This window comes from Lepidochelys olivacea (assembly GCF_965140295.1).
Source record: "Lepidochelys olivacea isolate rLepOli2 genome assembly, chromosome: 2".
In the NCBI taxonomy this organism is placed as follows: Eukaryota; Metazoa; Chordata; order Testudines; family Cheloniidae; genus Lepidochelys; species Lepidochelys olivacea.
In genome coordinates this window covers 122569095-122586070 of record NC_140412.1, presented here as the reverse complement: position 1 = coordinate 122586070, position 16976 = coordinate 122569095, and the positions used below count along the sequence as shown (strand labels likewise).

At 38.0% G+C, this 16976-nt stretch overlaps 1 protein-coding gene across 1 annotated transcript in view; it reads right to left on the bottom strand.

Annotated features, from left to right (window-relative positions):
- KDSR (3-ketodihydrosphingosine reductase) overlaps positions 1 to 16976 on the bottom strand; it is a 47055-nt gene that overhangs the window by 6270 nt on the left and 23809 nt on the right. The window contains exons 6-9 of the mRNA XM_084619730.1: positions 15065 to 15256; positions 12785 to 12868; positions 2633 to 2716; positions 52 to 153 (exon numbers count right to left, since the gene is read on the bottom strand). Of these exons, the coding sequence (XP_084475856.1) occupies positions 52 to 153; positions 2633 to 2716; positions 12785 to 12868; positions 15065 to 15256 (462 nt within the window). The remainder of the gene's footprint in view (positions 1 to 51; positions 154 to 2632; positions 2717 to 12784; positions 12869 to 15064; positions 15257 to 16976) is intronic.

Genomic DNA, 16976 nt, shown 5'->3' with positions numbered 1-16976 from the left:
AAATCTTTGTGAATAAATATGGTTAAAAATTACAGCCTCTCCAGATCTTACCTGCTGAAGACCTTCAGTAATAGCAGTGACAGGTGACATTCCACTGGTCAGTATTGATAACATGTAACCATCTGAGCCCATAAAACTGTTAAAGTTTCCTTGCTGGGAAAGAGGGGAAATTTAAAAAACCACAAAAAACAAATGTTACCAAATTGCAAAATTCTCTCTTAATTGCTTTAAAGTAATATTACCAATCAGACTGGTTAAAGGCTCTTGCTGTCCTTCCATTCCCTTAATTCAATGGGGAGAAGTACTGCGAAGTAACACGATACCAAAAGAAACGTAAGAATTAAAAAAATTTAAAAAATTAAAAAAGAATTAAAATAAAAAAAATTAAAAGCGTTAGAGATATTAGTTAACTACCAACAGCATGCAGGTTTCTGCCCACAGAGCACAGAAAGATGATAAAGGAACATTGATTATTTAAGATGTTTTCCCCACTTATAAACAGGCTTCAAAGACAATACTAGATTCTTCTACAATGAGAAGACTCTCTAATGCTAGAATCTGAAGAGAATGAAAATATTGCTTGTTCCTTATCAAGGTTAGCTTGCTGAAGGTAGATGCTGTTTATTTGGTACCTCATTTCAAGTGGGGTTAGAGACTGTTATCCTTCACCTACACAGTATGTGTCAAAATGAGCAACAGTTTTTAGGTACATGTGGGAAATATACCAGTTTTACTTCATGTTGGGTGACAGTGACCCAAAACACGTTTTTGTTTTGAACTGCAGATTGCTTAAGTACCTGAATAAGGTGTCCAAAATCAAAGTGCACATGGAAGGCTGAACAAATCCAGGGGTTAATGACTAAGGGTGAGAGCCATCTCTTTTCATCTGTATGCGCACATAACTGCGCACCCCCCCACCATCTATCATGATGGGGATCTGATTCCCGAATGTGGTCTCTAAGTGCTAGTGATATACAGTAGAACCTCAGAGTTACAAACACCCGTGAATGGTGTTCATAACTGATATGTTTGTAACTCTGAACAAAATATTATGGTTCTTTCAAAAAAGTGTACAGCTGAACATTGGCTTAATACAGCTTTGAAACTTTACTACGCAGAAGAAAAATGCTGCTTTCCTTTTTTTTTTTTTTTAGTAGTTTACGTTTAACACAGTACTGTATTTGCTTTTTTTTGGTCTCTGCTACTGCCCGATTGTGTACTTCTGTTTCCAAATGAGGTATATAATTGACCGGTCAGTTTATAAATCTGTTGTTCGTAACTCTGAGGTTCTACTGCACAAATGTGAAATTAAGCATGCGGAAAGAGATTTAACATTAGCTAAAAGATATAGCCTTCTCAAATAAGAGAGTAGACTTGTCCATCTAGCAGTTTTTAATTGGTATGATTTGTTTTTACATATGGCACATTATGAAAAATGGTATTTGGCTTCCATGAACAAGAATTTCTCATTCAACAAAATAGTGAAATTGTCCAGGAGTATGACTGCACAGATAACTATAGCAAATTATCGTAATCTTCAGGCAGCGCCCCTGTGAAAATACTGGGAAACTGGAAAATAAATATTTCCTTCTTACGTATTATTGTTACTCCGGATAACCCTGTGCACGTAACGGAAAGATCTACTTGTCATGATAATTTGACCCCCTCCCTTTTATTTTAATTTTTTGACACATTTGGACATTCTGAAACAGTGTTCTGTACTGCATTCTCTTGGCCACAGGGTTTACTTTTTTAGGTTATCTGGAAATAGCTAAGAACAACCATACAGCATATGGGTGAAGACTCAAAAAAACCCAAACACACACTTGCTGAAGGTTTAGATCGAGTTTTTAAAGTAAGAAAGGGATGGCCTCTACCTGTCTGGAACTATAAATTATATGATTGGGTTGCCAGACTACGTGAATAAATTAAGAACTGAAACAAAATTTGACGTATGTGGCTGCAAGCAAACATGACAAAACTTTATTTTCATGACGTGCTTGAAGCCAGGCACTCCTCTTTAATGTCATTTCTCTTTGTGCTTTAAGATTGAAGATTCTATAGCACAAGATCTCTGAGAATAAAGAGCTGCTGGGAAGGCTGATGTCTTCATTGCTACAACCAGTGGGAATTTCTGCACTATGATTATTCACAAATCAGATATTCACACACACTAGAATACTATGAATTTTAGTATAGTTATTTCAGTGTCAACTGATCTCAACCAGAGAAATGAAGGCTTTCTTGGATCTTTCATAGGCACTAGGCAAGTAACCTTTTATTAACCATTTGATGCATGGAAAACATCTTTAATATTTTAAAACATTCATAATTTTTGTTTGAGTTTATTCTGACATGACATTGCTGCATTTTGTTTTGTCTTTAGAGTAGAAGCTCCAAAGACATATTAGCTCCAAGAGATTAAATGAAACATGTTTGGGGGTAGGGTGAAAAAGGGAAAAAGAAATGCTAAAGAATAACATCCCAGGTACAAAAAATACAAGTAACATTTCCTGTAGAAGAAATATTTTTATATTTAACAATTCTTATTTACATCTTTAAACAAGTACTTCATGCAACCATTTCCCATCCCATGCCTTCCCTCAAAGACCTCATTAAAAAAATTACTTACTATGGCATCTTTAACAATAACTCTGGCAACCTGTTCTGCTTGACAAACAGATGAGGTTTCTGAAATTAGTTTAGTCTCCAAAGGCTTTAAAAAAAGATATAGAAATATTATTATAAATTTGATTATATAACAACACAGAGAAGACAAAAATACTCTGTTACCATTATTTCTTGTGTCATGTAATTTACCTGCCTTAGGCTTTAAGTCAGTAGTCTCCAACCTTTTTACATACAAGGTCACTTTTTGAATTTAAGTTCAACTCAGGATCTACCCCACCCCTTTCTGAGGCGCACCCACTCCATCTCCCTTCCCTCCGTTGCTTGCTCTCCCCCACCCTCACTCACTTTCACTGGGCTGGGCCAGCAGGTTGGGGTGCAGGAGGCGGTTGGGGGTGCAAGCTCTGGGAGAGAGTTTGGTGCAGGAGGGGGCTCCAGGCTGGGGCAGAGTGTTGGGGTGCAGGAGAGGGTACGGGGTGCTGACTCTGGGATGGGGCTCACAGCTGGAACAGAGGTGCGGGAGGGGTTTCAGGGCTGGGTGCAGCTCCCACCTGGCAGCACTTACCTTGGGCGGCTCCAAGTTGGCAGCATAGTGGGGCTAAGGCAGGCTCCCTGCCTGCCCCGGTGCTGCGCCACTCCTCTAAGTAGCCAGCACATCCCTGCAGCTCTGGCTCCGCATGTTGCCCCTACCATTGGCTTCAGTTCCCCATTCCTGGCCAATGGGAGCTGCGGGGCAGTGCCTACAGGCAGGAGCAGCACACAGAGACCACTTGCCCCCGCCCCCCAGTGGCCACAGGGACGTGCTGGCTACTTCTAGGAGTGGTGCAGGGCCAGAGCAGGCAGCACTTTTAGCGGCCGGAGATCGTGATCAACGGTCAAAGGCTCCAGGATTGACCAGTTGATCATGATCTACAGGTTGGTGATCACTGTTTTAAGTGGATTGGCATCAGTTTAGGTTCGCTGTACTAATACTGTTAACAAGAGATACCTCAGACTGTCAAATATAACTCCTTTTACAACATAAAGGCATATTTCATAAACTAAAAGGACAACTTCATGAAAAGTTGCCAATACTTTGTTTGCTTTTAGTTATTTGTAATATTTTACGATTGCAGATTAAAAATAGTAATTGCTCAAGTGTTTTATTCTTAATTGAAGTTCTTAGAATTATTAAACTGTATTTAGTTTATATACTAGATATAAATTCAATTTCTATCATTTGTAGCTTATACTGGAAGTTTAAACTGCTTTCCATTAACAAGAAAATACTTTTAGATCCACAAACCAAGAAATCATTAAAAGTGTAGTTTTCTGTACACAATATCCTTCAAAATCCACTTTTGCATCTCTTCCCTTTGTTGGGGATTTACAAAATATGCATGTGAAGTTTTTGCACCTCTCAAATGAAGCAGCTGATGTGCTACATTAATGCCTCAAGGCACATATAACTTGGCATCTATCATTTAGATCTCTTTTAATCGAACAGGTCTGTTAAAAGAACAGAAACAAACCAGAGCCCGGCATGCCTAGCTCTTGGGCAGATGGGCAATTTTATAACTCAAGCATACTGCTTGAAGAATTGCTGCTGAAATTTAAGCAGCTCAAGACTGAAAACTCCAATACAGAAACTACTTTAGTACAACACTGAGGTTGCAGAATCAAAACTTCAAGAGCATGGCAATACCTTATGTTAAGATCATATACACAAGCTTAACTCTGCTCCATTGTGCATTTCCATTATAAAAGAATCTTTAGTTGCATCACAACAGCCTATTCCAGATAAAGTTGTTTAATAAACACGAACTCCAGGCCTGAAGTGGTCAAGTGGTCTGTAAAAAGTTAACTATACATTTAGTTAGCTGCATGTGCACATCAAAAGCATTTAACTACACGCACAGCTAGAGAGATTAGCAAAGACTCAAAGTGGATAAAATCTTAAAAAACAACAACAGGTATTTATTTAATTACAAGGCATTTTTTAAAATAAACCTGTTCAAAATTTTATGACAACCTAAGTCCTAAATTTATTGTAATCTATTAAGGTCATTTAAATAGATAAATAAAAAATTTAAATCAATGATTTAAGGGTGTGGCTTTTTTAATTCTATATAAAAAAAAACAGTAGGAAAAACATCTTGACTTTTGAGGTCATCTCAAGCTTTGGAAACGTCACAATGTCACTACCACATTAAAAATCAATATTATTTTCAGCCTTTTCAATGAAGCTGCTGTTTTACATTTTTCCAGATGTAAGTACTTCCACAGATTCTGTTGTTCAGAAAAGCTTTTGGTTTCAATTTAGCTAGCAGGTGCAGAGAATATTTTCTTCATTTGGACTAGTTTATTCAAAAGTTGAGAAATTGACTGGGAATAGAAAATGTAAAAAGAACGCCTGTTTTCCTCTTCCAGTCTATCAAAACCAACCAACCAAAAAACAAACAACCAGGTGGAAGATGATGAGATCTACTAATTCTAAAGCTTTGAAGGACATAGGGACCAGATTTGCAAAGGTTTTTAGTCATCTAAAGATGCATAAACAGGCCTAGTGTGATTTCCAAAAGTTCATAAGCAGGCTAGGAACTTAACTGCCGTTAATTTCAGTTTGCAGTGTTGCTATAGCTGTGTTGGTCCGCCAGTACAGAGAGGCAAGGTGGGTGAGGTGATGTCTTTTAGTGACCAACTGCCTGTGGAAAGGATCTCAGGAAGAACTCTGTGAAGCTTGAAAGCTTGTCCCTTCCACCAACTGCAGCTGATCCAATAAAAGACCTCACCTCACCTGCCTTGTGTGTCTCATTAATTTCACTGGGAGGTAGGTATTCAATCAGTTTGGGTACGTTTGAATATCTGGCCCATTGTGATCTGAAAAAATCTGTTATAATAATAGAACACCCATTTAAATTTATAATAACTATTTTTTGATGTTTTTCTATATTTTCCAATATATTGATTTCAATTACAACACAGAACAGTATTGTACAGTACTCACTATTTATAATTACAAATATTTGCACTGAAACAGAAAAACAGAAGAAATAGTATTTTTAATTCACCTCATACAAATACTGCAGTGCAATCTCTCATAAAAGTGCAACTTACAAATAGACTTTTTTTTTAAAACATAACTGCACTCAAAACAAAACAAAGTAAAACTTTAGAGCCTACAAATCCACACAGTCCTACCTCTTGTTTCAGCGAATCGCTAAGACAAACAAGTTTATTTACATTCAGGGGAGATAATGCTGCCCACTTATTTACAATGTCACCTGAAAGTGAGAACAGGCATTCACATAGCATTGTTGTAGTTGGCATTGCAAGGTATTTATATGCCAGGTATGCTAAACATTCGTATGCACCTTCATGCTTCCACCACCATTCCAGAAGACACTCATCGAAAATATAATGTGTTAATTAAATTTTTCACTGAACCCAGCTCTCTCTCTCTCTCTCTCTCTCCCTCCCTCCAGGTATAGCCTTCTGACCATGACTTGTGTGATCAGTTATAGTTTTCTAAATCTGAATTTTATAATCAAATTTAAGTTAGATTTATTATAACTGTTTTGTTTGTTTGGCTCCCCTATGGTTATTTATCATCATCATGTTGTCCCTATTACACCTCTGGCGTTTAGGGCAGTGACAAAGCTCCTCCACTCCTGTCTGTTTCTGGCAAATCTTTTTCAGCTTGGCTTCCACAGCTCTTCGCCATTGTTTTCAGGAAGCCTCATTTTCGCTTGCCTTCAGGTGTCCATCTTATTGCTATTCTGGTGATGGAATCAGTTTCCATCTGACGCACGACTGATCCATCTCCAACGCCTCCTGGCAATGATGGTGCTCAGATCCTCTTGGCTGCACTGTGTCAACAGATCTTGGTTTGAGATTGTTCTGGGCCAAAATATACGGAGGATTTTTCTGAGGCAGGTTGTATGGAATGAAGACAGTTTGGACATGTCATACTTTCTCATTCCCCAGCATTCTACACTATAAAGTAGTGTTGAAAGTACGCAGCTCTAATAAACCTTGAGTTTGGTTTTGGTGTTGTATTTTGATGATGTCCAGACTGTATTTAAGCTCCTGAAGGTATTCCTGGCTTTATTAATTTTGTTCTGGATCTCCTGGCTTGTTCCACCATCCTGGCTGATGGTGCTGCCCAAGTATGTGAATGTACTATGGTTATTACCTGGCAATAAATAACTTTCATGGTTAAGCTGCTTGCCTCTCTCCCCCTCCCCCCCAATAAGTGTTTTTTGGCTCTCATATTTTCTCTGCAGCAACACTCCTCATACCTAAACTAAAAGATCCCTGCAGCACCCAAAAATCCTGTGGGGTTTGCTCATCAAGTGGGTTACTACCAGAACTACTGTAACGTGAAAGTGGGCATAGGGACGTGCTGAGCCTGGGACATAGGAGGGTGGCAGACAAAGTGCTGCTTGACCCAGCCTGCTCAGGCACGCTCTATTCCGGTGCAGTGCCCGTGGCACACGAGGGGGACAGCTTGGAGGTGCTGTTCTTGCCAGCCTGCTGAATCTAAGGGCCTATGAGGGTGACAGCTTGGAAATGCTGCTTGACCGAGCCCGCTGAGTCCAGGGACATAGAAGGGGTCAGCTTGGGAGTGCTGATTAACCCGATCCTCTTAGACACGCTGTGTGAGATTCTGGGGCTGGAAGAACCCAGCTCTGGGGAACCTAGGTCTTGCAGGATAGCTCCATTGGGAGGGAACTTGCAGCAGGGAGAAGTAGAGCTCCGTATGAGAACACGAGACACAAGCAGTACATTGATAGAATTACAGAACCTACCTCTCCCCCAAAAGAGTAACCCTAATAAATGAGCATACACCAAAGTAACAGGCAAACCTGGTAACAAAAAAAGGTATCAATAAGGTTGGTGCTTGACCCCAGGTTTCAAAATCTGAGAGGGATGCGGTGTGGAACATGCTATCAGAAGTCTTAAAAGAGCAATATTGATGCGGAACTACATAACCCAAACCATCAAAAAAGAAAAATCAACCTCAATCAATCTGTTAATGGCATCTGACAGAGATGATAAAAATAAAGGGGTGCCGGTCCACACTGCTATGGATTATCATCAAGAAGAACCCGCCTGTGCTTGCTTTCAGGTGACATTGTAAATAAGATAGCACTGTAAATAAAATAGTGGATAGCATTACCTCACATTAATGTAAACAAACTTGTCTGTCTTAACTGGCTAAACAAGAAGTAGGAGTGGGTGTACTAGGCTCTAAAGTTTTACATTGTTTTGTTTTTTAGTGCAGTTATGTAAAAAAATTTCTACATTTGTAAGTTGCACTTGCATGATAAAGAGATTGCACTGAAGTATTTGTATGAGGTGGACTGAAAAATACTACTTGTTTTGTTTTTTACAGTACAAAAATAATAAAGAATAAAAAATAATATAAAGTGAGCACTGTACATTTTGTATTCTGTGTTGCAACTGAAATCAATATATTTGAAAATGTAGAAAAACTTCCAAAAATATTTATAATACATTTAAATTGGTATTCTTCTATTTTACAGTGTGATAAAAACTGCAATTAATCATAACTATTTTTGTGTGTTAATTGCTTGAGTTAACTTCGATTAATTGATAGCCCTAATGCAAATGTATCCCGACAGAATGAGATAAGGAATAAATGCAGAGTTGCATATTTAAGGTGTAGCTGAAAATTTAGATTTTAGATGCCAAAAATGCAATCATTTACAATACTAAATGCACCAGAAAAACTTCAGTATCTTTTTCTATTCCATTATAAACCATAGGGAGATTTTTTATTAAAATAAATAAAATAAAAAAAGTATTTTCTTGTAGTATTTGCAACCAAAACACTGAACATTATAGAGAACCAGGAAGTGAAATAGGCTATAAAAATTAGCTAAGTGACCGTAACACTAGATGTTGAAGCAAAAAATGAAAGATAGCATAGTGAAAAGAAATTTAAAAAGTTCTATGATTTATCTGCAATGTTATTTGTAACAGCTAAATTTTAAAAATATATTTCCCAAAAAAGCTTAGAATGAACATTAAAGGACTGTCTTTTTGTGTATTTGCACAGATCTAGCACAATGGGGCCCTAAACCCACCTAAGGCCTTTGGGCACTACTGCAATATAAATTGTTGGTTGTTTATTAAATGTGAGGGGGAAAAAAAATATCTAACTATTCCCTCTAACTTTCAGACACCCTACAATTATCCTGACTGTTCTTTAGTTGTAAGGCTGTCCAATGTACAATGGAGAAAAAACAGGCACTCATCATTTCTTCTAGACCTAAAACAGTATATAAGCAAGGATTACATCAGGCATTTGGCCTTGACTTAAAAAAAAAACCACAAAGTTAGGGAACATCTTTATTTAGTATTTCTTTAAAAGTAAAAAGATGCTAACTGGAAGAACGTATAAATTAGAGCAGAGATTGATTTTTTTTTTTTTTAAAAAAACCATGAGCAGCTTCTCTCTGAATTCATTATTCATGCGTTAAGCTCAGCCCTTTAGCTCAAGCCACCAGAAGAGGGAACCACACAACTCGATTATGAAGCTAGATTGCTAGATGCCCTCAGGAACTGAAAAGCTGCGTGCCTGTTCCCCCGGCTGGCAATCACCCAAGTAAGTACTGTAGGAGCAACCTAGTACCACTTGGGCTTTACTTAGTAATCAGCATCATTCTGGGGGGGGGGGGGGGGGGGAGAGAGAGAGAGAGAGAGAGAGAGTACCATGATTAGAGCACAGAGAGAGACACGCTTTGTAGGAGAAAAGCCCCAGCAAACACCCGCAGGGTGAAAAGACAAAAGGAGAATAGATTTAAGGCTTGATTTTTCACCCCACTAATTATTGCCTTAGGAAGGGAATGCTTGCTTTTGGCTTTTTGAAAGTCTCCTGAGTTTGTAGAAATTACTCTTACTTATCATGCGAATTCCCCAACTCATAATAGGAGTGAAAGGGACCTGTGTAGAAGTCCTGCTTCTTTCCCCAGGGAACCCACTTCAGTAAGGGGAGACTCTGGATCATTTCATGTTTCTCCAACCCCCCAGCCTAGCTCTGTTGTAGGACTTGCTCCCTCAGCTAGCTTGACAGCTTCCTCTCCCCAAAAGCTCAGAGTTCCTGATCAGGCTTTTCTCTGTTAGGAATCATGGCTCTTCGGGGCAGGGTGGGGACCCAACAGTCTGACTCTGAGCCTATACCCTGGCAGTGCAAGGGTCAGCTGACTGGGAACAGGCAGTGCATAATTCACTCCCTGTAGAACTTGTACAATGCTGCCACACATAGGGAACACTGCTTAAATTTGAGCCAGGTGTTTGCCAGAAAGCTCTACCACGCCTTAGTGGGACTGAGCTGTCTGGAAGGGAGGTACAGCAGTTGTAGATCCATGTGATTGAAACCACCACACTGCCATTTACCTGATCCAGGGGAGGAGGAGGAAGTTCATAAGATGGAACTTCACACAAAATGAATAAAAATAAATATTTTAAAACAAAGTGGTCGGAAGAATCTTCACCACCACCGTGTTCCACCACTGGAGGCAGAAAATCTGGTGGCCTGAACTGCTGGTGAGTTAAACTTAGTCCTGGAGCCTCTAGCAACAATACTGAATTACCTCGGAATTCCACAAGTGGGGGGGCATTAGTCCATGAATAATGAATGAGTGAAAGCGAGCAACAGAATTAAAATTATCGAATATTAACAAGCAAGATCCTTAAGCAAAGGGAAAAGCTAGCTGTAAAAAGCAAGTAGCAAGATGAAGTCACATGAGAATTCCTATAGTTTGCTTAAATAAAACCAAATTTAAGGATTAGATTTTTTTTCCATTAATACACACCTCAAAAAGTCTGTTTACCAAATAAACTATAAAAACCATTGGATCTCTTTTAAACACAAACTAATCTTTGAGTAAGACAAGGTATTTCCTTGTAACTACTTCCTTGAAATAGGATCAGTTATGAAAGATAACAGGTACAAAACCAGAGGGGACACAAGAAATTTACAACACAAAAGAATTTCCAATCTACATAAATATTCTTGCAAATCAGATTCCTAGTTCTTCACCTTTAGGGGTTTTTTGGGTGGGAGTAGCAGAAGAATTTTGGATTAAATGTATACTATCTCAAAAGAGATTGACTAAACAAGAATATTTTGATTGCAAAAGAGTTCTGTTACATAATCCTTAATTCCTATATAAACAGAGAGAAAGACAAAAGGAACGCAACACTCAATTGAATCTCTTATTACATATAACGCATGGCTCTCAGAAGTAACATTATAGCTGTTCTAGGATAGGGTGATCCACTTGGTTTCTAGTTCTCTATATGGTAATAAAAGGAGCCTCATCTTCTCAATGCTCAGTTTAAACTTCAATATGAATCCTAGCCATGCAGCTCTTTAAAAAGTTACACTTTTGTTTGGTGATCTGTTCTGGAAGGTCTAGTGAGGAGAAGCAACTTATTCGTGAGGAGAAGCAACTTATTCTATATTAGAATACTTAGGGATTTTTTATATATTTATTTAAATAAAAGCCTCTTGTTGACAGACACACTGGTGGAAAGAGATATGGTAGAATTGCATTTAGGTGTCTAATACCAAGAGAAAAACAAATACTTTCCATCATACTTTATTACTACATTATGGTTAAGATTTTGTACTGGGGATTTTTCATCAAAGTCATGCACAGATTGTGGGCAATAAACAAAAGTTCATGGAAGCCAGTGACCTGTCTAGGTGTGTGTATGTGGGGGAGGGTCAGGAGGCTGACGCCAAAGTACTCATGGAAGAACCTGAAGCAAATACTCACCTGCAACCACCCACCACACAACAAAAACACTAACCCAGAAACCTATCCTCGCAACAAAGCCCGTTGCCAACTGAGTCCACATATCTATTCAGGGGACACCATCATAGGGCCTAATCACATCAGCCACACTATCAGAGGCTTGTTCACCTGCGCATCTACCAATATGATATATGCCATCATGTGCCAGCCATGCCCCTCTGCCATGTACAGTGGCCAAACTGGACAGTCTCTATGTAAAAGAATAAATGGACACAAATCAGACGTAAAGAATTATAACATTCATAAACCAGTCGGAGAACACTTCAATCTCTCTGGTCACTCGATTACAGACCTAAAAGTGGCAATTCTTCAACAAAAAAATTCAAAAACAGACTCCAAAGAGTGACTGCTGAATTGGAATTAATTTGCAAACTGGATACAATTAACTTAAGCTTGAATAAAGACTGGGAATGGATGGGTCATTACACAAAATAAAACTATTTCCCCTTGTTTATTTCCCCTCCTACTGTTCTTGTAAAGTGCTGGAAATGGCCCACCTTATCACTATAAAAGGTCCGCCCCCCGCACCCGCTCTCCTGCTGGTAATAGCTCACCTTACCTGATCACTCTTGTTACAGTCTGTATGGTAACACCCATTGTTTCATGTTCTCTGTGTATATAAAATCTTCCCACTATATTTTCTGATGTATGCATCCGATGAAGTGAGTTGCAGCTCACGAACGCTTATGCTCTAATAAATTTGTTAGTCTCTAAGGTGCCACAAGTACTCCTTTTCTTTTTACGGATACAGACTAAAACGGCTGCTACTCTGAAACCCGTTAAAGTCACATGACTTTGGTGACAAACTCGTATCCTTAATTATGACCAAATTCTGCCTTTAGTTATGCCCCTGAAAACTACTTAATTCATAGGTTCATGAGTGTAACTGACACAAAATTTGGCCCATCTTAATCAAATAACTTTTAAACTTTAAATATTAAGCAGTTAAGTAAGACTTTTGTTTCTGTTAAACCAGTGTTGAAACAAGGTAGACTGGTTTAGAATTGCTAACACTGGTCCCATTTTTGTGACATTTTCAGCAAGACTTCGTAAAGAAAATTTACGTAGATTTTTACGTAAATTTCTTTGTAAAGAAAACACTGATCTGAATAAAATGTTTTCTTACTAGTTAATTGATTCTGAATGTTCCCCGTTATATATTTGACAGCTAAAGTTCAGTAGCATTATCTAATGACATTTAGGGGACATTTTATTTTTTTAAACATATAAAGCATGATCTTAATGAACACAGTGGACAATGCATTTTAATTTCAGAAGTGACAGATCCTGGACATGTGTGCAAGATTCTTTATGAATTAAGTTACCTTTGTTTTGATTTCTTCTGCAAAGCCCGGTGTGTCAGTATCTGGAGGATAGGCCACTGTTACATAGATATTATAAGGCTTTACCTGTTTTTTTGGAAAAACAATTGCATCTGTTAATATGAGGGAAATATTGTTAAGTTTCGTATATTTATACTGACATTAGATTGTGCTGAGATGTTTCAAACATGTATACAGTCTTACAACCAGTTCCCGCAGGATCAGGCCTATAATTTTAACAAGGAAGCATAATAGGAACAACAAAGAATTTGAAGGACTATTAATACATAAGTGATCTTTAAAACGTCTTCATTCCAAAAAGTGTAGGAAGGAGAAAGCTGCATTCTTTCTCAGTTTAAAAAATTGAGCTTATGAACAGATCACAACACTGTTGAACGCCCATGCTCATCTATGGTTTTTAAAGTGTAGGACAATGAGTCTGGCTCTTACTCGGGCACAAATTCACATTAATGTGCTTCTGCCAGCAGTGAATGTATACTGTAAATATGGTGAAAAGGAGATCGTAGAATACTCTGTCAGCACAAATAAATCTGATCCTCTGAAGTTAAACAGAGGTGTTACCAAGTGCTGTCTCAAAATATTGGAGTCACATATTTAAAAAAAATTATAGTGTGTGAAAATAAACACTCAGAAGAATAAGTACACAGCAAGCATTAAGAAAGATCCTCAGGGCAGAAAGTGACTGTTATGTGTTTGTAAAGCACTTAGCAAATAAGATCACTAGCTTTCTAACGCATGTACCCATTGTAAGGTTAAGACTCAGACTGAACATGAGAAGAGTACTGTAAACATTCCTAATATGTTTTTTTCTTTTATAAATATTCTATAATTAACTTAAGTTTACAAGTCATAAGGCCACAGGTGATTTTTTCTTCTTTTAATTAGAGTCAGATTTTGGCAAAAATATCAGCCACCAACCTTCTGATCAGAATCAGAACAGAATGCATTCAGAGCCACTAAATAATAGACAATGGAGTTGGAGTGATGAGAGGTACTCTCTATCCCCCTCTCCACCCTCCATCTCTAAGCATATTTTAAGCACTCCCTTTACAGCACTTCAAGTCCATTCTGGCTGAGGAAGCAAGAATGTAGGAATCAAAAATGGGGTGGGGAAGGAGGGGAGATCCACACAGAAATGTTAAACAGTTTAAATGTAAAAAGTAGTCAGACTCAAGTTCATTTGGATGATATAAAGCTTTCTTGCCACATTGAAAGAATGTGCCTGTTAGGTGTTTTAGTGCTGGATCTGCCCCAACTTAGTTTATAGAATGTAATTATCTAAGGGAGTAATTATGGGTTAGTGCCAGATCACATGTCCATGGATTTTATTTTGACTTCCTCTGCAGCATGGCGCACGGGTCACTAGTGTAAATGATGAATGCTCTGTAACTGGAAGCCTTTAAACCACAGTTTGAGGATTTCAGTAACTCAGCCAGAAGTTAGGGGGTCTATTTCAGGAGTGGGTGAGGTTCTGTGGCCTGCAATGTGCAGGAGGTCAGACTAGATGATCATGATGGTCCCTTTTGACCTTAAAGTCTGTGAGTCTATTTAAGTACTGCTCTGCTCTTAAAACCAACTGAGAAAAAAGATGCATTTTTACATAACAGAGGTGTGAGTGTGTGTGTGAGAGAGAGAGAGAGAGAATGAATTATTCAGAATTATAGCATCCTAATTCAGTTTAAAATGGTTTTCACTGTTTTTTCCTTCTATTGTAACGGAAGGAGCCTACATAACTAAAAAGGAGCTGATTTATGCCTTATCATGCATCAGAATTCTTTACTGAGCTTCAGTCAGTTATACCTGTGCAACTTTATAAACAGTAATGGGGTTTCACAGCTGTCACTGAGGGCTTAATGTGGCATTTAATTATTTGTTATTGGCAATGATACACAAGATGGAAAGAACACAGCTTGACTGAGAGAACAGTGGGCCTAACAGTTAGAAAATTTTTTTACTTGTAAACTAAATACAAGTAATACGGAAATTATTGACAAACATGGCTACTCAATGGTTTTTAACTGGTCACTTTCAGATCAGAACTGCACTTTTAAAAAAGACTGTTCATAATCTGTTAGAACCATTTTAAGGGTTGGTTTCATTTAAATAATCTATAAAGGCTGCCATCTTGTTCTTAATTGGACTTGTTGTGCAGAGGCATTTTAGTAGTATGGTAGCTCAAACCATACGCAAGGATGCAAGAGATGCAACATTTCTAATATCTACCAATTATGCTACAAGTAGCTGAGAAATAGATAATCATACCTCCATTTGCAGGGCTTCAGCCAATCCTCGAAGAGCAAACTTCGTTGGAGAATAAGCTGTGTAACCAAATAGTCCCAACTGTCCAGCCTGAGATGATACAAACACAATCCTTCCCATTCTTCGTTCCTTCATGGTAGCAATTACGGCACGGCTTGGGTAAACACTACCCAAGTAGTTGACTGCCATTAATCTCTGTGCAAATATTATGAATATCATATTAGAATAGTACAGATACAAAATTCTTAGCGTTCAACATCTCAACAATACATATTTACAACAGTCATAGCACAGCAATCATAAGAGGCTGATACTAACTGACAGAACTAATTATAGGAAGGATAGTTATATCCCAAGTTTACAACATTATACATGCTTGAGGTGAGAATCTTGACCACACATATATTTTATATATATAAAAAATAATTTAATGCCATTTACTGCATTTAATAATGCACTCAGACAAGATGATGCTGGTCTTCAAAATAAAGTATGCTTAGCAACTTTCAACTATTGGAATCCGATCTGATGATAGATAAGGCATTTTGCAACTGTCAAGGAAACAATTTGCTTAAATATTCAATCATATGAAAGTACACTGTGAAGAATAAAAGTTACTAAAAACTTTAGATAGTGCCATTGTTTTAAAGATAGGTATCAGGAGGGTAGTTTATTGTAAATAAGCAATAGATTTTGGAGATTGTCCAATGACTGGCAGGGTATCAAAGGGAGTGAGAAGCATGTTGATTTGTGCCTCTAGCAGAGTGGTATTGCAATTACCTGACAGCAGACTGTGGAAGATACTGAATTAATATGTTAAATATTGTTTTACAACTCATGCCTAAACATCTTTGTAGTGCTTCACTTTAGAGTACAGAACAAATACAGACTATATATGGAAGAACAAAACCATAAAGACAGGTGTTGACTTCAGTTAACACTTAAAAACAAAAAAACTAGCTAACCTTTTCTGAGAGTCACAAGTATGAAAAGATTTCTCACAAGATCAGATCATTTGTGTCCAGATCACAATCAGTCACAGACTAAACTACAGTATAATTCAATATTCTGACCTGCTAGAGGGCTAATATTCAAAATAAGGACCAAATCCTGACCCTTACGCAAAGTTCAAGTAAGTAAGCTTTGCATGGATGACCTCCACAGGGATCAAGAATGAATTCCTCCCACATAGCTCCAGAGTTGCTACAACAGTTTCAGGGCTACTATCATAGTTGTAGTCTCCATTTTGGCCTGTGTTTGCTTAGAGTGAATCCACTGGCCTTGCTCCTGCCATTCTTGCATGTCATCCCCCAGTAACTGTAACCCAGAGATGCCAGAGAGCCACACTTCACAACACACAAGGGGACCAGCACCAACACTTGAACAGCCTTTCCATGACAAAAAAAATTCTCCATCCACTTAGCACAGCAGAAACACACAAGTGACAGTGTCTGAGGCCATCCACAGAGTGTAGAATTTGTCCCCATAATGTACATCCAAAGTTAAGAAATGCACTTAAGTAAACACACCCAAGTTAAAGTCTAACGCCCTGCAAAAAATAAAAAAGCAGCTCCTAAATAAACTGAAACCTTCCCCTACAGAAATAGGAGAAAGACATTAATAGTAAATTTAATACAACCACTACCTATTTTATACTATACAATTTCAAGTTCAAGTATTTGCCTTAACTAAACTGAAATAGCAAATTAATGTAGTTGAATGATACTCAAAATTACAGATCTGCTTCCTGCATGGCACCATTAAAAAAAGTCATGTCTGATTTGCAGCGTGGTTTCAAACTACTTTGATTAAGGAGGTAGATTTCTTGCTGGGTAACCGGTAGTAACAGAGTGAAGTTTAGTTACAAGACATACTTTTGCAAATTTTAATTTAAGCTGCATGAGTCAATTTGGGT